Source organism: Rhamphochromis sp. 'chilingali' (genome assembly GCF_963969265.1).
Source record: "Rhamphochromis sp. 'chilingali' genome assembly, chromosome: 20".
In the NCBI taxonomy this organism is placed as follows: domain Eukaryota; kingdom Metazoa; phylum Chordata; class Actinopteri; order Cichliformes; family Cichlidae; genus Rhamphochromis; species Rhamphochromis sp. 'chilingali'.
In genome coordinates, this window is record NC_137947.1 from 27856884 (window position 1) to 27878826 (window position 21943).

At 43.4% G+C, this 21943-nt stretch overlaps 2 protein-coding genes and 1 pseudogene across 3 annotated transcripts; 2 read left to right on the forward strand and 1 right to left on the reverse strand.

Moving 5' to 3' along the window:
- The first annotated feature begins 57 nt into the window (after window positions 1–57).
- On the forward strand, window positions 58–2928 carry LOC308388124 (cell division cycle 5-like protein). Its single transcript, XM_080868644.1, has 9 exons — window positions 58–289; window positions 760–863; window positions 1034–1195; window positions 1332–1459; window positions 1711–1810; window positions 1948–2074; window positions 2180–2271; window positions 2482–2626; window positions 2760–2928. The coding sequence occupies exons 1-9, from the start codon at window positions 245–247 to the stop codon at window positions 2799–2801; spliced, it is 945 nt and encodes a 314-aa protein (XP_080724770.1). The 5' UTR covers window positions 58–244; the 3' UTR covers window positions 2802–2928.
- A 1906-nt stretch (window positions 2929–4834) lies between these two features.
- Window positions 4835–8099, reverse strand: LOC308388795 (cell division cycle 5-like protein; annotated as a pseudogene). The gene is made up of 9 exons (XR_013974735.1): window positions 7924–8099; window positions 7346–7517; window positions 6909–7073; window positions 6722–6802; window positions 6310–6562; window positions 5995–6214; window positions 5465–5469; window positions 5193–5305; window positions 4835–5048 (listed from the first exon to the last, which is right to left on the reverse strand). The product of XR_013974735.1 is annotated as a cell division cycle 5-like protein (transcript).
- A 4480-nt stretch (window positions 8100–12579) lies between these two features.
- LOC308388277 (cell division cycle 5-like protein) lies at window positions 12580–21941 on the forward strand. The gene is made up of 19 exons (XM_080868889.1): window positions 12580–12809; window positions 13253–13356; window positions 13530–13691; window positions 13828–13955; window positions 14213–14312; window positions 14450–14576; window positions 14682–14773; window positions 15006–15150; window positions 15258–15449; window positions 16471–16619; window positions 17026–17197; window positions 17470–17634; window positions 17721–17801; window positions 17970–18221; window positions 18317–18424; window positions 20725–20814; window positions 20913–21044; window positions 21178–21258; window positions 21522–21941. Exons 1-19 carry the CDS (start codon window positions 12765–12767, stop codon window positions 21633–21635), a joined length of 2439 nt encoding a protein of 812 aa, XP_080725015.1. The 5' UTR covers window positions 12580–12764; the 3' UTR covers window positions 21636–21941.
- Window positions 21942–21943: the final 2 nt, after the last annotated feature.

Below are 21943 nucleotides of genomic sequence, written 5' to 3' on the forward strand. Positions count from 1 at the left end.
GGGTAGGAGGGGTAAAGGAAACTGTCATCGATTTTCGTCATTACTCGTCGACGACATTACCCACAATTCAGTTGGTGGACCCGTTCTGAGTTTCCGGTATGGTGCATGTCGCCTTTTCCCTCGCAGCGCTTGTTCTGTAGTTGGATTTTTGTTTTGTTTGAATCTTAAGCTACAAAACACCACAACTGGATAAGAATCACTTATAGCATTTCACTGAAGGAGGAGATACAACGAAGCCGCCAAGATGCCGCGAATTATGATTAAAGGAGGCGTCTGGCGCAACACTGAGGTACGTGTTTACATGGCTAGCTTGGTTAGCATGATGCTAACCTCCGAAAGCAAACCTGTGGTCTCGAGTTAGCATAAAGCTAGCTACTCACTTAACAAATTTATCCCGTGTGACATTTTAAGTTCATTTAAATTATCACCAGCTGTGTTTAATACTTTATTTCGTGCTTGTGTTGAGTTGCATGAACGCAGCTTTTTAATTTGCACTTAAACATATATGTTTACAGTTAGCGAATATTTGGCAGTCTAGATGGCCAAAATAATAAACCACAAGACTTCATAAAAGTTTATAAGTGAGCAAAAGATAGGGGATAATATAATTGTAGTTCAGCACTGGGATGAAAATTAATCAGCCCGCTGCGGATTGAGGATAAAAGATTTTGACATGTTTAGTCTTTATAAATCATTTGTCATTCAGTGCATCCATTTAATTTATGGACGTCTGTTCCTTTTTAAAAAAATTTTATTCAGGATGAGATCCTCAAGGCAGCTGTAATGAAATATGGGAAAAACCAGTGGTCCCGTATCGCCTCCCTGCTGCACCGAAAGTCTGCCAAACAGTGTAAAGCCCGATGGTGAGTTTTGAGTCAGAGATGTGTGATGTGTCAAAAACATGAGATTAATTAAACGTCTATATACATTGATGGTTGTTTCTTCTGTCTGTGATTTTTTTTTTAGCTTTCAAATCTCTCTTTATGAAGAGTGAAATAAAGACCTTCTCCTCTGGCTTTGTTTCTGTCTGTAGGTACGAGTGGTTGGACCCCAGTATCAAGAAAACAGAATGGTCCAGAGAAGAGGAGGAGAAGCTGCTTCACTTGGCCAAGCTGATGCCCACCCAGTGGAGGACCATTGCTCCTATCATAGGAAGGACTGCTGCTCAGTGTCTGGAACACTACGAATACCTGCTGTATGTTTATCTCTAAGGACACATTTATTCACTATGATTTGTAATTCTGTGGCTTTTCACCTTGTATGTTCAGGAGCATTCATTGTTGCTAATCACTGTCGATTTGTAATTGAGATGTATTTTGTGTTTTATTCAGGGACAAAGCAGCTCAAAGAGACAATGAGGAGGAAGTGGGAGATGACCCCAGAAAGTTGAAACCAGGAGAAATTGATCCCAATCCTGAAACAAAACCTGCCAGACCTGACCCTGTGGATATGGATGAAGGTACAAAAACACACTGTCAGATGCTGTCAGATTTATTTGAGCCAACAAAAGAATGTATCCTGATGTTAAGAATGGATTTGCTTCCTAGTTATCTTGTACATTTTTATATTTAATTATTTAAAAAATTTCCTTTCTACTTTGTACTTTCAGTCGAGTCATGTGAGAGTTTAAAAATAAGTTTAATCATAACACAGTCACATGTGGTAACTAACCAATGTGTTGTGTGTCTGTCTCTCTTCATCGGTCTCTAGATGAGTTGGAGATGCTTTCAGAGGCCAGGGCTCGTTTGGCCAACACCCAGGGCAAGAAAGCCAAGAGGAAGGCCAGAGAGAAACAGCTGGAGGAAGCCAGGTTCAGCTAATAATGTTTTTACAATTGCTCTAAGACAAGCTGTCTTAGAGGTCCATAACTGGACCTCTTACAGAGCAGTTGACATGTAATAATAAAATGATCATATTTGACTATTTTTTCCTGATGTCATACTGTAGACGGCTGGCTGCTCTGCAGAAACGCAGAGAGCTGAGAGCAGCAGGAATCGATGTTCAGAAGAAGAGAAAGAAGAAGAGAGGAGTAGACTATAATGCTGAAATCCCTTTTGAAAAGAAACCTGCACCGGTAACCACAGCTTTATGTGTTGTATCCTTAAAAATAACCCACAACATCAGCAGTGAGATTAACTTAATCTTACAGTACTAATTGTTGTCTTTTGTTTACTTTAAGGGTTTCTATGACACCAGCATGGAGCAGTATGATGCTCAGGAGCCTAATTTCAAGAGGCTCAGACAGCAGCATTTGGATGGAGAATTACGCAAGTTAGTATAACTTTAAACTTCTGGTGCTTTTCTGTATGCTAACAAGTTCCTTGTTTATGTCACTTGAATATTTTCCTTGGTTCTTGGCTTCTCCCAGCGAAGGCGTGAGATTGTCACGCTAATGTTATATAATATAAATAATAAGGATCAAAATGTGTTCCAAATTTTTGTCTTCATCCATTCATAAGCCCTATTGTGTTTTTTTTATAGTGAGACTGAAGAGAGGGAGAGGAAGAAAGATAAACAGAAGATAAAGAAGAAGAAGGAGAGTGACTTGCCGTCTGCCATCCTGCAGACCAGCAGAGTGGCTGAGTTTACCAAAAAACGTTCCAAACTAGTGTTACTCGCACCACAGGTAACCACTTGTAACCACATATCTCTCTCTCTCTCAAATCTCTGTACCTTGTGTCAGAAATACACTCTGGACAGGAATTTAAATGTGTTTTTTCCTACTGAACAACATGCCGTCCATCTTCTCTCTCTGGCAGAGTGCCTATTCCAGGAGTGGGATGACCTTCCTCACCTGCTGAGGTGTTAATTATTTTACGCATATTCTTGGATTTTATTCTATACCTTTTTTTTTTTCTTTTTCTTTTTTTTTCAATTTCTATTGTAATAAAAACTTTTCAGTAAGCCAGTGTCAGATTCATGGTTTATTGATTTTTACAGACCCAAGGTAGTTTTCTTATAATACATTAAACTTTACTGTTTGCTGCACTTGATAAAAATTTACCCCAGGCAGCCTGTGCCTCAATTTTATTCTGCAACCTAGACGTCCACATTACTCACACTCTCACATAACACACACACATATATAGGGCCTTGGGGGTGGGCACATTTTACAGCATCCAGAGGATGGTCGGTGTATTCCAACCCACCTCTGGCGTTGGTGCCCTACCCTCAATTTTAAATGCATTTAGACACTAAGGGTTTTCGGGAGGAGCCGTGCTGCTCTCTGGCAGGAAGCACGAACATGCCCTCCTGTGTTTTAAATGCACTTAAGAACAGCACACAGCAACACTACATCTGCCCGGGCGTAGGGAGGTTTGGGGTCTTCACTCACCCCGGTTCTGTTAGCCGCTGGGGCTGGGACGAGGTGCTGGCCGTCAGATTGGAGTCTGGGATGCGGGGCCTCCCTGCTACTGCAGATAAGGAGGTGGTCCGCTTGCCTCCACCCCAGAGAGAAGGGTTACATCTCCTGGGTTTAGGTGCGGCTTGTCCGTCTCGGGGCGGGGGTACCTGGGCCTGGGATATAGAGTATGTTTGGGGAGTGTGACTGTCTGTGCAGTCTCTATTTGTGTCTGTCTACACGTTGGGTGAGTGCCGAGTATTTGGTTGTGTATATGGGGTGGGAATGCACGTTTGTGTCCGCAGGCGCTTGTTCGTCTGTGTCTATATGTCAGGTTGAGTCTTAGACTCAATCTCTCTGGGTACATCTCAGGTCCTCCAAAGTACGGAGGCCTATCTCCCCCCACCACACTCCCTGCCTGTGGCTGATGCCCTCAGATGTTGGTGTGTTGGTGGTCCTTGTCGACTGGGGCTGGGCGCTCATGTATGTACCAGCTCACTCCTGGTGGCCGATGGGCGGGGCCTGGCCCCTTCCAGGGGATGGAGTGCCCTCAGGCCTCTGGGCCTGAAGCTCTGTCCTCTCTGGCACAGCTGGCTGCCGGCAGAGCCTGCGGGCACGCCACTGCAACCCCCTCTGGCCTCTGCTCCGTAGCTGCTGGGTAACCTCCCGTTTGGGGCTCTACTCAGCTCTTCCCAGGAGGGTGGCACAGTTCCCCCCCCTTTTGGTGGTCCTCAGGTCCTTGTCTCCTGGGGTCTCTGGATATCTGGGGCCTGGACCTCCTCCATACCTGCTTCATGCCCTGGGGGACGGGGCTATGGCTCCCCACACTCCCTAGCAGATTGTTACATGGAGAAACCTTTGGAATACAAGCATGCTGATCCACACAGGTATGCACAGACTACACCTTTCTTGGCTGCTGCCTCAAAACACTGTGCGCTGTCTATCTTGCGTGCTGCACAATATCATTTAATAATTGGTATCTACTGTTATCTAGTTTATTGTGATGGTGCTGTTTTTATTATGATGCTCTTTTTTTGCTTTCTCTGTTTTTTTTTTTTTTTTTTTCCCTCCATTCAGGTGATCCAGAAGTTTTGTTTTTCTTTCCCCCTTCTCCCCACTGGTTCTTTTTGTTCTTTCTCCCTGTCCTATCCCCAGTCATGTCTGTCCCGAAGATAAAATACATAATTATAATAAAGATCAAATGGACCAATATGGCAAGGCCATGATGATCCACTTGGTAAAATATATCCACTTGGCATCTTTCTTGGCCTTAAGACAACAATTCTGATGGCTATAGATCCAAATGGGACAAAAAATAAAAATTTACCCAGGCAAATACCCAGTGATACTAAGTTATGTTGAAAAGAAACTTTATTGGTCACTAAAACAGAAACACAAAGGACCACTGAGCATGCTGAAAACTCAGCCTGTGACATCTTAACAACATGAGCACATGGAGGGCTTATTTGTAGGATTTGCTGCGGGAAATTAAAAGGTTCAACACTCTTGGCAGCGGTCAGTTCGACGTCGATGTCTCTGTGATGAGTTTGCTCAGTATTTCTGAGCACTGTTGAGCAGCGACTCCCTCTCCATCAGCAGCTCTCCATATCTCTGCTGAAGTTCTTTCTCTCTCTCCATCTGCCTCTCCACGTCCTCCCGCAGAGCCTGAAACACAAGTTGAACACTTGTAAACACCAGTGAGATGTGTTAACTAGCTTTTTTTAATAACCTCAGTTACACCGCTGCTTTTAAACTGGATAATTTTAACCCCACCTTTTATTTGGGTGGGCGTGTAGTGCTGCAAGTGGTCTGTGATTTAATTTCTAACATTCAAAGTGTTAAAGTTACTAACTTTGTGTGACCAATGGAACAAAAGCAGTTGAGTGTTTCTTCAGTTGAGTGAAGGTCTGGAGCTCTGTGGCTGCCTGCTCTCCTGGCCTCCGCTGTCATGTGACCACGGTTCACCTATAGGGTCCACAAATACAGAGATGTCAGTGTTTAGACCAGAGCTCAAAAAGATGAAAGAGTCAAGTTTGAGAGCTTTTTTGTGTGCATTCTCACATCTAGCTTTTCTCCAGGCTTTCAATACGGTCTTTCTTTGATGCCAGGTTTGCTCTGGTGTACCTGTTCTGAGTAGGCAGATAATATGAACAGTTTCAGACAAAAATTTAATTGGTACCAATATTGTGAGATCACAAGTACAGTTTTCCCCACATGCCATAAAGAAGTGTATGTAATGCATATTGTTAAAGGTGGCACACAGCAAGCCTACTCTGCTTTAGATGCATCCTCACTGCTGTATATTCGTCCTTTGGTTTAGGTGAGGGTGTTACTTTAGTAGAGCTTAGACTGCTCAAGTATAGCATGAAAACAAATTGTTATTACCCCAATTTGCTGAAACGCATATTATTCCAGTGGGGAGGTGGGGGGGTGAAAAACAGAAGATACAGAATCACACAAGGCCCAGACTAGTGTTTTAGATCACAGTGAACTTGCACACCTCAGGAAACTCACTTCAAAACACTTAAGCTTCGGGGAGAATGATCGAGAGTCAACACCTCAGCTGTGTGCCATCAAAGGCAGACTGGGTGTGTAATAACTAGTTGGGTTAGACTGCACTGCACTACACTCCATCCATGTGTATTTCTACACACTAGAAGCTTCTAATTTAGAAATATGACAAATATACTGACCAAAAGGTGGTAACAAATCTCTACACCTGTTTATGCTTCTCTGACTTCTCATTTTTGGTCCATGGGTGCTCACCTGTCCGTAGCATTCCTCCCACACCTGGCTGTAAGCCTCCATGCTGAGGTCACCGTGGCCCATACCTCCCTTCACCACCTCCATTTCTGCTGCCAGGACTAACTTTGCCTGTTTGTTGACACACAGGTAAACAGAATTACTGAGTGTAAACAGTGTAAGGGACTTCTTTTTTTAAAGCAGAGACATCAGTGCTGCCGGGTTACCTGTTCCATCTCCTCTGTGCTAATTGGCTTGTAGGAGGTTTTTTTCCAGGTAAGCAATATGTGACGCGTTGTTAGACGTAGACGTGGGGCTTCGGATTTTGCCGCGCTGCAGCTGATTGGCAGCATTGGCTGAAGGGTGATGCAAGCAGTCAAAATGCAGCATGGTGATCATTTCCTGTTTGATGAGCTCTTCGGCCTGCTGGAGGTCAGAGAGTGGCTCCATGGAGGCGGGACGGAGAACAGACTCGTTTACCTGCAGACACGGAGGATCATAAGCACAACTGGATCCATTTAATGCCAGCTAAAGTAGACGAAATTAGTTTTTTCTTTGATTTCTGAAAGATTTGGTGATTACATTCAAATACACATTTTCCTGCATTTTATTTAAATTATTTTAATGTTGTAATTTTACCTCAGTAGGTCTGGGGAGACTCCTCTGAACAGGAGTGTGCCGCAATTTCAACTCCTTCTCTCTTTCAGCGTCTCGTTGAGCCTGGAAAATGGCATAATGTAAACCTGTTGGATATATCTTATTCAAACTACGTGTGTGTGTGTGTGTGTGTGTGTGTGTGTGTGTGTGTGTGTGTGTGTACACGCACCTGCTTGCGTGCTTCTACATCTGCAGAGTCTTCTATGAATCCCGTCTCAGCCTCGGTTTCTTCGAGTTCTTTCTCAGCGTTTTCAGGAAGAACGATCTCAAAGTCGTTCTTAGGAACAGGAAGTGACATCAGACCTTGTCGCAGGTGCTGCAAGCTTTCCCTTTGCTGTGAAGAGAAGAACAGCAGGTAATTCATTCTGTGGTGTGTTGTTTGTTTCTTAACACACAAACTGTGCATCTGCTGCCAAAACATAAAACTAATTGTTTAAAGTTGTGATTTTTTTCATTGTATTTAATTTTTATTCAAGACACAAAAACAGAAAACTTGGAACTTTTCTGCAACATTCAGGATTTGTGGCACGTTACACAGATTCTTAACCGATCATTACAAATCTGTTTGTTGTGCATTCACATATGTATTAGTGTTTTTTATTTTACCGTGTGTTTAGCATATGCAGGGTCAGCCAGTTGTTCCTCTGTGTTAATATTCAGTTTGTCTCTCAGTGGTGTACGGCCGGGAGTTAAACCTGGAGTCCCTCCCACACGTGGAGTCATCGCACCTCCGACTTGAGGTGTCATGCCATCTGACCCCTGACCTGGACCAGGAGTTCTGTTGTAGTTGAAATACACAAAATTATTGGAATTAGTAAACTGTATAGGAACAAGTATAGAAACAAGTCTAGGAAATCCTTTCTCTTTGGTGAAAATGGTTGAGTTGTGACATGGAATAGTGCACCACACATTCAACAAATGCAGCTCAACAAATCTGACACAGCATTTGAGGCTTGAGTACTAAATGGTAACACATGTCTCTTTAAGATTCTTTGTTCACACTGTTTACAAAATGTAAAAGGATAATAGCATCTGGTTTTTTGTTAGAGCCTTGACAAAGACCACTTTTGTGTTTATTACATCTTAACTTGATGCAGAGAGTAAATTTAAAAAAAGAATTCAGAACTCTATTTACGTGACAGAGAGTAAACCTTATGCTATGTGACGGATTAAAGGTTTCTTACCTGAATGGTGTACTGAGAACAGTGTTGGGCGTTTGTATCTGTTGGCGCTGAGGCGTCACTCCACTGAAATCGCTCTCATGCAGCGGGGTGTTGAGGCCTCCCTTCAGAGGGGTGTCGATGTTAGTCAGAGCCATCAGGTTCTGAGCTTCCTGAAAATACAGACACACAGATGGTAAAAATTAATTTATAGATAAATACTAAAAAACAAAAAGTAGCACCGAACCGCCATCTTAAATAGTGCTCAGGATTGCAGGAGATGAGCAGCAGGTGTTGTGATTGGAGACAGGTGCGTGGGCCAGAGGCAGGAGCCTGTGATGAGCTCACCGCAGATAGAGGAGAGAGAGCGAAAGACAGAGAGCATAAAACAACAAAAAAAAAAAAAAACAACACTGAGCAGTGCTGATTTTCTAACACTGGAATATTTCTAACATTTTGAGTTATTTTCCAGTGTTAGAAAATCAGCACTGCTCAATGTTAGCCATTGTTAATCTTCAAAACTGACTAGGTTACTTTTAAACATATAACACTGTCAAAAGTGTTAATTTAACACTCAACAGTGTTGTATTTAACACTCAGAGGTGTGGACCCATATAGACACTCTCCAGTGTTAAATTAACACTGGAGATTTTGCTGTGTAAATGTAGCCTGGTATCATTTGTGTGAAATTGGTAAATATGTACTTCAGAGACCGAGTTGAATAAAAACATCAGCGCTCCAAGTATCTGGGTGTTTATTTAGAATATGGAAACAGACCACAGGCCAGAAGATGAGAACACTGAGAAAGAAGAATACCTCATGAAAATAAATATAAATAAAGGAAAATATTCCATGTCCCTATTGCCAGTCTTGGCAGCCGGGGGTCAGTCCGCCAGGGCCTCCGCTCCTGGCCTCCGCTCCTGGCCGCCACCCGTGTCGGGTGCACCCGACCCCTATGGCGCCTCCTGCGGGTGGTGGGCCTGCGGGAGGATGGGCCCATGTCTCCTCTTCGGGCTGTGCCCGGCCGGGCCCCATGGACTAAGGCCCGGCCACCAGACGCTCGCCCTCGGGCACCCTCCCCGGGCCTGGCTCCAGGGCGGGGCCCCGGTAACCCTATCCCGGGCAGGGTAAACTGTTCCCTCGGTGTCCTTTTCATAAGGGTCTTATGAATCGCTCTTTGTCTGGTCCCTCACCCAGGGCCAATTTGCCATGGGAGACCCTACCAGGGAGGCAAAAGCCCCCAGACAACATAGCCCCTGGGATCCCTGTGACACACAGTGGGGAAGGAGCCTGAGTTAGTGCGTGAGGTTGAGAGCCGGGGGCGAGGTCACTGAGGCAGTTAAACAACTCCTTGGTGGCAGAGCCCCTGGTGTTGATGAGGTCCGCCCCGAGTTCCTGAAGGCTCTGGACGTTGTAGGGCTGTCCTGGTTGACACGCCTCTGCAATGTTGCGTGGAGATCAGGGGCAGTACCTGTGGACTGGCAGACCGGGGTGGTGGTCCCCATCTTTAAGAAAGGGGACCGGAGGGTGTGTTCCAACTACAGGGGGATCACACTCCTCAGCCTCCCTGGGAAAGTCTATGCCAGGGTGCTGGAAAGGAGAGTTCGTCCGTTAGTCGAACCTCGGATACAGGAGGAACAATGCGGTTTTCGTCCTGGTCGCGGAACACTGGACCAGCTCTTTATCCTCTCCAGGATACTTGAGGGTGCATGGGAGTTTGCCCAACCAGTCTACATGTGTTTTGTGGACTTGGAGAAGGCATTCGACCGTGTCCCTCGGGGTGTCCTGTGGGAGGTGTTGCGGGAATATGGGGTGTCTGGCCCATTGATACGGGCCATTCGATCCCTATACAACCGTTGCAAGAGCTTGGTTCGCATTGCCAGCAATAAGTCGGACTCGTTCCCGGTGGGTGATGGGCTCCGCCAGGGCTGCCCTTTGTCTCCGGTTCTGTTCATAATTTTTATGGACAGGATTTCTAGGCGCAGCCAAGTGGCGGAGGGCTTTCGCTTTGGTGGCCTCAGAATCTCATCTCTGATTTTTGCAGATGATGTGGTTCTGTTGGCTTCATCGGGTGAGGGCCTCCAGCTCGCACTGGAACGGTTCAGCACCTCCAAATCTGAGGCCATGGTTCTCAGCCGGAAAAGGGTGGCGTGCCAACTCCGGGTCGGGGATGAGTTCCTGCCCCAAGTGGAGGAGTTCAAGTATCTCGGGGTCTTGTTCGCGAGTGATGGGAGAAGGGAGCCGGAGATCGACAGACGGATTGGGGCTGCAGCTGCAGTAATGCGGACGCTGCACCGGTCCGTCGTGGTGAAGAGGGAGCTGAGTGTAAAAGCGAAGCTCTCAATTTACCGGTCGATCTATGTCCCTACCCTCACCTATGGCCACGAGCTGTGGGTAGTGACCGAAAGAACGAGATTGCGGATACAAGCAGCAGAAATGAGCTTCCTCCGAAGGGTGGCTGGCCTCTCCCTTAGAGATAGGGTGAGAAGTTCGGCCATCCGGGAGGGGCTCAGAGTAGAGCAGCTGCTGCTCCACATCGAAAGGAGCCAGCTGAGGTGGTTCGGGCATCTGACAAGGATGCCCCCTGGGCGCCTCCTGGGTGAGGTGTTCCAGGCATGTCCCACCGGAATGAGGCCCCGGGGCAGACCCAGGACACGCTGAAGAGATTATATCTCTCGGCTGGCCTGGGAACGCCTTGGTGTTCCCCCGGATAAGCTGGAGGAGGTGGCTGGGGAGAGGGAGGTCTGGGCCTCTTTGCTTAGGCTGCTGTCCCCGCGACCCGGCCCCGGACAAAGCGGATGAAGATGGATGGATGGATAAAGGAAAATAAATACACTACATTCACTTTAATAACATAACGTAGACGCATTCCTAAATAGAACTGGTGTCTCTGTGGTAGTTATTGCTGCAGTTACAGATTTTGGAAGCTAGGATCTGAAATGGATTTTAGTCATAGGTGAGAGTGAGTCAATCAGGTTTCTCCCAAAGGCAGGTGGATACACCAAGATGAATTCTGCAACACTCAACACAGCTCAGCAAGGAATGGTGAGGAGGTTCATATTTAGCTTTTGTGTTCAGAGAATATTTGTTTCATGTATATATACAGAACAGGAAAAGGAACTGCCATAGAAGACCAAGCTTTTACATGTGATGTGCTGTTGACTGATAGAGGAAATGCCTGAAGCCAAGAAGTGGCTTGAAAAGGCCTGCTTAAAGCACAGCACAGAAATTCTGATCATGGCAGCAGAAGAATAGAATAGAATAGAATAGAATAGAATTCAACTTTATTGTCATTGCACATGCACAGGTACAGGGCAACGAAATGCAGTTTGCATCCATCCAGAAGTGCTTCAGTGATATAGATATATTACAATATATATTAGCAATAGTATAGATATGTAAGTATATTACAGAAATGGGTCTATTATGGTATGTTATAATATACACGGTATGAAGTATGTTGTGAATATTCTATAACTATAAGTATGTACAGGCTCTAGTGAGTACAAGCTATGTACAGGCTATGAACAGGATATAAATATGAAAAACTATACAGAATATGTTATAAATAACTTTACAGAAATCTGAGATATACAGTTATACAGAAATGGGAACTATGCAAGTTGTAAACAGTTGTAGGATTAAAAATTATCGAATGTACAGAATGATTATTTACACAGAGCTATACAGTAGTGCAGTTAAGATAAGTGAGGGTGTAGATAGTTTCTACAGAGGCTATATAAAGTGCTAGTGGTTGTGAGTGGTGGTTCAGTCCATGTTATTATTGTGTGTTTGAGGGTAAGAAGAGGCCATAAGTACTGCTTCCAAAGAAGCATGACAGGACACAAGTTGCAGACTGTGCAAAGTGTGCCCTGCAGACTATCAAACACATGTTGCCAGACTGTAAGATGCAAACTGAGACCGCATGCACTGAGAGGCACAACCAAGTGGTGAGGAACATCTGTGCCTTTGTGACTATGGGAGACACCACCACAGGTGACTGACAACAACAGAGGTAAAGTCCTGTGGGACTTTGAGTTCCAGACAGCAAGCAGCTCTGTATTTATTCATCCACTCACCTAGTCAGCAGGACACTGCATCAGACCTTGTGTCTCAGCTGTACTCTGCTGACCATCCTGCACATTTCTTTTGATTGCCTGATAAACTTGAATGACATAATGACAGATGCCATCTGGTGTTGGTGTTTTAAAGTTAAAATGGTTAAAACCCTTCCTTAATAGTAGATCATTATTTTTGGTTTAACAAACTTTATTTGTTTTTATTTCAAAATTTAGGAGGAATAGACTTTTTATTATGATTTGAATTCAGGAACTTACATATCAATGGTTCCTATCTATTCGAAACTGGTTGAGAAACATATTTTCACGCTACATGTAACACCAATATGGAATAATAGATATGCTCTCATTATATGAAAATGTGTATACACAGAGGATGTGTTTTCCAACGGTGTTTTTTAAAATGAATTATTTTTTCCGACAAGTTATTTATGTTTAAATGTTCAGATGTATCTCATGTTATTTTTTAACATGTATTAATGCTATGGTGTGTGCTTTTCATAGACTTTGTCTGTTTAATCAAGTTCCGAAAGAGGGGGGCGGGGTAGGAGGGGTAAAGGAAACTGTCATCGATTTTCGTCATTACTCATCGACGACATTACCCACAATTCAGTTGGTGGACCCGTTCTGAGTTTCCGGTATGGTGCATGTCGCCTTTTCCCTCGCAGCGCTTGTTCTGTAGTTGGATTTTTGTTTTGTTTGAATCTTAAGCTACAAAACACCACAACTGGATAAGAATCACTTATAGCATTTCACTGAAGGAGGAGATACAACGAAGCCGCCAAGATGCCGCGAATTATGATTAAAGGAGGCGTCTGGCGCAACACTGAGGTACGTGTTTACATGGCTAGCTTGGTTAGCATGATGCTAACCTCCGAAAGCAAACCTGTGGTCTCGAGTTAGCATAAAGCTAGCTACTCACTTAACAAATTTATCCCGTGTGACATTTTAAGTTCATTTAAATTATCACCAGCTGTGTTTAATACTTTATTTCGTGCTTGTGTTGAGTTGCATGAACGCAGCTTTTTAATTTGCACTTAATTGGCAGTCTAGATGGCCAAAATAATAAACCACAAGACTTCATAAAAGTTTATAAGTGAGCAAAAGATAGGGGATAATATAATTGTAGTTCAGCACTGGGATGAAAATTAATCAGCCCGCTGCGGATTGAGGATAAAAGATTTTGACATGTTTAGTCTTTATAAATCATTTGTCATTCAGTACATCCATTTAATTTATGGACGTCTGTTCCTTTTTAAAAAATTTTTATTCAGGATGAGATCCTCAAGGCAGCTGTAATGAAATATGGGAAAAACCAGTGGTCCCGTATCGCCTCCCTGCTGCACCGAAAGTCTGCCAAACAGTGTAAAGCCCGATGGTGAGTTTTGAGTCAGAGATGTGTGATGTGTCAAAAACATGAGATTAATTAAACGTCTATATACATTGATGGTTGTTTCTTCTGTCTGTGATTTTTTTTTTTTTAGCTTTCAAATCTCTCTTTATGAAGAGTGAAATAAAGACCTTCTCCTCTGGCTTTGTTTCTGTCTGTAGGTACGAGTGGTTGGACCCCAGTATCAAGAAAACAGAATGGTCCAGAGAAGAGGAGGAGAAGCTGCTTCACTTGGCCAAGCTGATGCCCACCCAGTGGAGGACCATTGCTCCTATCATAGGAAGGACTGCTGCTCAGTGTCTGGAACACTACGAATACCTGCTGTATGTTTATCTCTAAGGACACATTTATTCACTATGATTTGTAATTCTGTGGCTTTTCACCTTGTATGTTCAGGAGCATTCATTGTTGCTAATCACTGTCGATTTGTAATTGAGATGTATTTTGTGTTTTATTCAGGGACAAAGCAGCTCAAAGAGACAATGAGGAGGAAGTGGGAGATGACCCCAGAAAGTTGAAACCAGGAGAAATTGATCCCAATCCTGAAACAAAACCTGCCAGACCTGACCCTGTGGATATGGATGAAGGTACAAAAACACACTGTCAGATGCTGTCAGATTTATTTGAGCCAACAAAAGAATGTATCCTGATATTAAGAATGGATTTGCTTCCTAGTTGTCTTGTACATTTTTATATTTAATTATTTAAAAAATTTCCTTTCTACTTTGTACTTTCAGTCGAGTCATGTGAGAGTTTAAAAATAAGTTTAATCATAACACAGTCACATGTGGTAACTAACCAATGTGTTGTGTGTGTGTGTCTGTCTCTCTTCATCGGTCTCTAGATGAGTTGGAGATGCTTTCAGAGGCCAGGGCTCGTTTGGCCAACACTCAGGGCAAGAAAGCCAAGAGGAAGGCCAGAGAGAAACAGCTGGAGGAAGCCAGGTTCAGCTAATAATGTTTTTACAATTGCTCTAAGACAAGCTGTCTTAGAGGTCCATAACTGGACCTCTTACAGAGCAGTTGACATGTAATAATAAAATGATCATATTTGACTATTTTTTCCTGATGTCATACTGTAGACGGCTGGCTGCTCTGCAGAAACGCAGAGAGCTGAGAGCAGCAGGAATCGATGTTCAGAAGAAGAGAAAGAAGAAGAGAGGAGTAGACTATAATGCTGAAATCCCTTTTGAAAAGAAACCTGCACCGGTAACCACAGCTTTATGTGTTGTATCCTTAAAAATAACCCACAACATCAGCAGTGAGATTAACTTAATCTTACAGTACTAATTGTTGTCTTTTGTTTACTTTAAGGGTTTCTATGACACCAGCATGGAGCAGTATGATGCTCAGGAGCCTAATTTCAAGAGGCTCAGACAGCAGCATTTGGATGGAGAATTACGCAAGTTAGTATAACTTTAAACTTCTGGTGCTTTTCTGTATGCTAACAAGTTCCTTGTTTATGTCACTTGAATATTTTCCTTGGTTCTTGGCTTCTCCCAGCGAAGGCGTGAGATTGTCACGCTAATGTTATATAATATAAATAATAAGGATCAAAATGTGTTCGACATTTTTTTTTTGTCTTCATCCATTCATAAGCCCTATTGTGTTTTTTGGTTTTTTTTTGTTTTTTTATAGTGAGACTGAAGAGAGGGAGAGGAAGAAAGATAAACAGAAGATAAAGAAGAAGAAGGAGAGTGACTTGCCATCTGCCATCCTGCAGACCAGCGGAGTAGCTGAGTTTACCAAAAAACGTTCCAAACTAGTGTTACCCGCACCACAGGTAACCACTTTGTTTTGTTTCTTTTGTTATTACTTCTTGATTTTATATATCAATATAATGTACTTGTTATATTGACATTCAGTTTTTTAATTTGCCTTTCTTCACAGATCAGTGATGCTGAGTTGGAGGAAGTTGTCAAATTGGGTGTCGCCAGTGAGGTCGCCCGTCAAGCTGCCGAGGAGAGTGAAAGCGCTAACTCCGCCTCCTCCACCCTCCTCTCAGAATACAGTGTCACCAATACCATGGCAACAGGGCTACGGACCCCACGAACCCCTGCTGCTCAGGACAGAATCATGCAGGTAATAAAGACACTCAAAAGCAAAATGTCTCACATATGTTTTGTTTAATCTCATATGTGTGATTTCTGCATATCTGTGATATTTTATATTAATTGATCCATGTAATTACAGCGATGCTAAGCTAAATTGTCCCTCATGAATAAAGAATAAAGTCAATCAAAATTAGAGGGCCAATGTGAAATCACAGTCCTGTCTGCACATTTGAATGTCATAAGATAAGATAAGATAAGATAACCTTTATTAGTCCCACACGTGGGAAATTTGTTTTGTCATACAAGTCACATCAGAAAAATACCTTATAGTCTGCTGTTTGATCAGTTATTGCCAATCCAGATAATAATAAACTTAAGTTAGTAGAGACAGGATAGTGCTTAAAAATGCATGTACATGTTATGTGTTGATCACTTGGCCACCAATCTTTTTGCATCATTTATGTATTTGCATTTATGTATACATTAAGGAATATCGTTGTCAGTAAAAATGTAACTTTACAAAGTTGATACCAATTTCCTGCTTCTAAATTCAGATGAAAGAGGTAATTGTACTTGGCTCTAAAAATCTAGAAATATGGTGGGTAACTAGATTCTTACTCTGGATGGCATAACTTTGTCCTCCAGCAACACTGTGAGGAACCTTGAAGTCATTTTTGACCAGGAAATGTCCTTCAATGCACATATAACACAAATATGTAGGACTCCTTTCGTCCACTTGCCTAATGTCTTAATGTATTTAGAAATATCCTGTCTCAGAGTGACGCTGAATAACTAGGTAATGCATTTATTACTTCCAGGCTGGACTGCTGTGATTCATTATTATCAGGATGTCCTAAAAACTCCCTGAAAAGCCTTCAGTTAATCCCAAATGCTGCAGCAAAAGTACTGACTAGAAAGAGAGAGCATGTTTCTCCTATACTAATGTAAAATTAAATTAAATTGAAATTATACTAAATTCCTTTCTTTTTGTTTTTAGTATTTATCTGTAAATTAATTTTTACCATCTGTGTGTGTGTCTGTATTTTCAGGAAGCTCAGAACCTGATGGCTCTGACTAACATCGACACCCCTCTGAAGGGAGGCCTCAACACCCCGCTGCATGAGAGCGATTTCAGTGGAGTGACGCCTCAGCGCCAACAGATACAAACGCCCAACACTGTTCTCAGTACACCATTCAGGTAAGAAACCTTTAATCCGTCACATAGCATAAGGTTTACTCTCTGTCACGTAAATAGAGTTCTGAATTCTTTTTTTAAATTTACTCTCTGCATCAAGTTAAGATGTAATAAACACAAAAGTGGTCTTTGTCAAGGCTCTAACAAAAAACCAGATGCTATTATCCTTTTACATTTTGTAAACAGTGTGAACAAAGAATCTTAAAGAGACATGTGTTACCATTTAGTACTCAAGCCTCAAATGCTGTGTCAGATTTGTTGAGCTGCATTTGTTGAATGTGTGGTGCACTATTCCATGTCACAACTCAACCATTTTCACCAAAGAGAAAGGATTTCCTAGACTTGTTTCTATACTTGTTCCTATACAGTTTACTAATTCCAATAATTTTGTGTATTTCAACTACAACAGAACTCCTGGTCCAGGTCAGGGGTCAGATGGCATGACACCTCAAGTCGGAGGTGCGATGACTCCACGTGTGGGAGGGACTCCAGGTTTAACTCCCGGCCGTACACCACTGAGAGACAAACTGAATATTAACACAGAGGAACAACTGGCTGACCCTGCATATGCTAAACACACGGTAAAATAAAAAACACTAATACATATGTGAATGCACAACAAACAGATTTGTAATGATCGGTTAAGAATCTGTGTAACGTGCCACAAATCCTGAATGTTGCAGAAAAGTTCCAAGTTTTCTGTTTTTGTGTCTTGAATAAAAATTAAATACAATGAAAAAAATCACAACTTTAAACAATTAGTTTTATGTTTTGGCAGCAGATGCACAGTTTGTGTGTTAAGAAACAAACAACACACCACAGAATGAATTACCTGCTATTCTTCTCTTCACAGCAAAGGGAAAGCTTGCAGCACCTGCGACAAGGTCTGATGTCACTTCCTGTTCCTAAGAACGACTTTGAGATCGTTCTTCCTGAAAACGCTGAGAAAGAACTCGAAGAAACCGAGGCTGAGACGGGATTCATAGAAGACTCTGCAGATGTAGAAGCACGCAAGCAGGTGCGTGTACACACACACACACACACACACACACACGTAGTTTGAATAAGATATATCCAACAGGTTTACATTATGCCATTTTCCAGGCTCAACGAGACGCTGAAAGAGAGAAGGAGTTGAAATTGCGGCACACTCCTGTTCAGAGGAGTCTCCCCAGACCTACTGAGGTAAAATTACAACATTAAAATAATTTAAATAAAATGCAGGAAAATGTGTATTTGAATGTAATCACCAAATCTTTCAGAAATCAAAGCGAGCAAAGAAAAAACTAATTTCGTCTACTTTAGCTGGCATTAAAAGGATCCAGTTGTGCTTATGATCCTCCGTGTCTGCAGGTAAACGAGTCTGTTCTCCGTCCCGCCTCCATGGAGCCACTCTCTGACCTCCAGCAGGCCGAAGAGCTCATCAAACAGGAAATGATTACCATGCTGCATTTTGACTGCTTGCATCACCCTTCAGCCAATGCTGCCAATCAGCTGCAGCGCGGCAAAATCCGAGGCCCCACGTCTACGTCTAACAACGCGTCACATATTGCTTACCTGGAAAAAACCTCCTACAAGCCAATTAGCACAGAGGAGATGGAACAGGTAACCCGGCAGCACTGATGTCTCTGCTTTAAAAAAAGAAGTCCCTTACACTGTTTACACTCAGTAATTCTGTTTACCTGTGTGTCAACAAACAGGCAAAGTTAGTCCTGGCAGCAGAAATGGAGGTGGTGAAGGGAGGTATGGGTCACGGTGACCTCAGCATGGAGGCTTACAGCCAGGTGTGGGAGGAATGCTACGGACAGGTGAGCACCCATGGACCAAAAATGAGAAGTCAGAGAAGCATAAACAGGTGTAGAGATTTGTTACCACCTTTTGGTCAGTATATTTGTCATATTTCTAAATTAGAAGCTTCTAGTGTGTAGAAATACACATGGATGGAGTGTAGTGCAGTCTAACCCAACTACCGTATTTTCACGACCATAAGGCGCACTTAAAAGTCTTAGATTTTCTTCAAAAAGTACGGCGCGCCCTATAGCGCAGTGCGCCCTGTGTGTTGTAAGGAGGACGTAGTAGAGAACACCATGAGAACGCTAAAGGGTGAAGTGTGGGCGCAACCCTGAAAATGGCAAGGAGACACGCTTATGAAGCACAGTTTAAACTGAAGGCCATCAGCTACGCGGAGGAACATGGAAATCGAGCAGCGGCGAGAGAATTTAAGATTAACGAATCGATGGTTCGCAAATGGAGGAAGCTGGAAAACAAGCTCCGGCAGGTCAAGAAAACGCAGCTGAGTTTCCGCGGACATAAGGCGAGGTGGCCCGAGTTGGAGGAAAGACTCGAGCGGTGGATCATCGAGCAAAGAACGAGCGGGAGAAGCGTTTCGACGGTCACCATTCGGCTAAAAGCAGTTTCACTTTCACTTTTTATGAAACGGTGCCATTTTTCCATCCGGACCAGGACTACGGTAGCGCAGCAACTTCCAGCGGATTATAAGGAAAAGCTGGCCATCTTCCGCTCCTACTGCAGCAAGCACATCGGCGACAAAAACATCCAGCCCAGCCACATCACAAACATGGACGAGGTCCCGCTCACTTTTGACATCCCGGTGAGTCACACTGTGGAGAAGAAGGGGACCAGCACGCTAGCGATACGCACAACGGGGCACGAAAAGTCTTCTTTTACTGTTGTGCTTGACTGCCATGCTAATGGACAGAAGCTGCCGCCTATGGTGATTTTTAAGAGAAAGACTTTGCCTAAAGAGAAGTTTCCAGCAGGAATCATCATTAAGGCAAATGAAAAGGGCTGGATGGATGAGGAAATGATGAAAGAGTGGCTGAGGGAGGTGTATGTAAGGAGACCAGGTGGTTTTTTCCACGCATCACCATCGCTCTTAATCTGTGACTCTATGCGTGCCCATCTCACAGCCGATGTGAAAAAACTAATGAAACAAATGAACTGTGAGCTTGCTGTCATTCCGGGAGGCCTGACAAAGGAACTCCAACCGCTGGACATCGGTGTGAACCGCCCGTTCAAAGTAAGGCTGCGAGCGGCCTGGGAGCGATGGATGACCGATGGAGACCACAGTTTCACTAAGAGTGGAAGGCAGCGCCGGGCGAGTTACGCCACAATTTGCGAATGGATTGTAGATGCTTGGGCTAACATGTCTGCTGGCACTGTTGTTCGAGCTTTCGCAAAAGCCGGCATCATTTCCGAGGAGCCGCACGGCACGGAAAGTGACTCTGACAGTGAAGAAAGTGAACCTGGCATGTTTGATGGAGATTTAGCGCAGCTGTTCAATTCAGACACAGAGGATGAGGACTTCGATGGGTTTGATTGATGATAAAAATGTGAGTACCAAACTTTGTTTTGCTCCTGCTTTATTGTTAAATATGCACACTTGTATGCTTGTGTGTTGTTGATGATGACGATTACTGGTAATAAAAATGTGAGTAAGGTACCGAACTCAGGTTTGCTCCCGCTTTATTTTTAAATACGCATACGGTACTTGTATGCGCCCTATGGTCCAGTGCGCCTTATGTGTGTGTTAAATACAGTAAGGGCACACATAACTGAGACTGCGCCTTTTAGCACAGTGCGCCTTATGGTCGTGAAAATACGGTAGTTATTACACACCCAGTCTGCCTTTGATGGCACACAGCTGAGGTGTTGACTCTCGATCATTCTCCCCGAAGCTTAAGTGTTTTGAAGTGAGTTTCCTGAGGTGTGCAAGTTCACTGTGATCTAAAACACTAGTCTGGGCCTTGTGTGATTCTGTATCTTCTGTTTTTCACCCCCCCACCTCCCCACTGGAATAATATGCGTTTCAGCAAATTGGGGTAATAACAATTTGTTTTCATGCTATACTTGAGCAGTCTAAGCTCTACTAAAGTAACACCCTCACCTAAACCAAAGGACGAATATACAGCAGTGAGGATGCATCTAAAGCAGAGTAGGCTTGCTGTGTGCCACCTTTAACAATATGCATTACATACACTTCTTTACGGTATGTGGGGAAACTGTTGTACTCGTGATCTCACGATATTGGTACCAATTAAATTTTTGTCTGTTGTTGAAACTGTTCATATTATCTGCGTCTGCACAGGTGCTGTATCTGCCTACTCAGAACAGGTACACCAGAGCAAACCTGGCATCAAAGAAAGACCGTATTGAAAGCCTGGAGAAAAAGCTAGATGTGAGAATGCACACAAAAAAAAGCTCTCAAACTTGACTCTTTCATCTTTTTGAGCTCTGGTCTAAACACTGACATCTCTGTATTTGTGGACCCTATAGGTGAACCGTGGTCACATGACAGCAGAGGCCAGGAGAGCAGCTAAACTGGAGAAGAAACTGAAAATCCTGCTTGGAGGATTTCAGTCCAGAGCGCTGGGTCTCCTGAAGCAGCACAGCGAACTCTGGGAACAGGTACTGAACACATTTTCATTGGACTGACAGGTTGTGTTGTCACAGGCTGTAAATTATTATGGCGCCTGAAACAGTGTGCAAGTCAGTGTCATAGTTTCTATAACAATCATGTTATTCATAATGTGTCCACCAGGTGGAGCAGGCAGCCACAGAGCTCCAGACCTTCACTCAACTGAAGAAACAAGAAGACACAGCCATTCCCAGGCGCCAAGAGGTAAGACATTACACACACAAACCTGTGTATCACATTGCAAGGTGTCTCCTTGCTTTTGTTCCATTGGTCACACAAAGTTAGTAACTTTAACACTTTGAATGTTAGAAATTCAATCACAGACCACTTACAGCACTACACGCCCACCCAAATAAAAAGTGGGGTTAAAATTATCCAGTTTAAAAGCAGCGGTGTAACTGAGGTTATTAAAAAAAGCTAGTTAACACATCTCGCTGGTGTTTACAAGTGTTCAACTTGTGTTTCAGGCTCTGCGGGAGGACGTGGAGAGGCAGATGGAGAGAGAGAAAGAACTTCAGCAGAGATATGGAGAGCTGCTGATGGAGAGGGAGTCGCTGCTCAACAGTGCTCAGAAATACTGAGCAAACTCATCACAGAGACATCGACGTCGAACTGACCGCTGCCGCGAGTGTTGAACCTTTTAATTTCCCGCAGCAAATCCTACAGATAAGCCCTCCATGTGCTCATGTTGTTAAGATGTCACAGGCTGAGTTTTCAGCATGCTCAGTGGTCCTTTGTGTTTCTGTATTAGTGACCAATAAAGTTTCTTTTCAACATAACTTAGTATCACTGGGGTAGATTTTTATCAAGTGCAGCAAACAGTAAAGTTTAATGTATTTTAAGAAAACTACCTTGGGTCTGTAAAAATCAATAAACCATGAATCTGACA

What these genes read in the sequence shown, in the direction of transcription:
- LOC308388124 (XM_080868644.1), top strand. Translation starts at nt 245, where the DNA reads ATGCCGCGAATTATGATTAAAGGAGGCGTCTGGCGCAACACTGAG. An exon ending in CCCTGTGGATATGGATGAAG is followed by an intron (nt 1,460 to 1,710) that starts GTACAAAAACAC and finishes ATCGGTCTCTAG; the next exon opens with ATGAGTTGGAGATGCTTTCA. An exon ending in TTGAAAAGAAACCTGCACCG is followed by an intron (nt 2,075 to 2,179) that starts GTAACCACAGCT and finishes GTTTACTTTAAG; the next exon opens with GGTTTCTATGACACCAGCAT.
- LOC308388277 (XM_080868889.1), top strand. Translation starts at nt 12,765, where the DNA reads ATGCCGCGAATTATGATTAAAGGAGGCGTCTGGCGCAACACTGAG. An exon ending in CCCTGTGGATATGGATGAAG is followed by an intron (nt 13,956 to 14,212) that starts GTACAAAAACAC and finishes ATCGGTCTCTAG; the next exon opens with ATGAGTTGGAGATGCTTTCA. An exon ending in GCACAGAGGAGATGGAACAG is followed by an intron (nt 18,222 to 18,316) that starts GTAACCCGGCAG and finishes GTCAACAAACAG; the next exon opens with GCAAAGTTAGTCCTGGCAGC.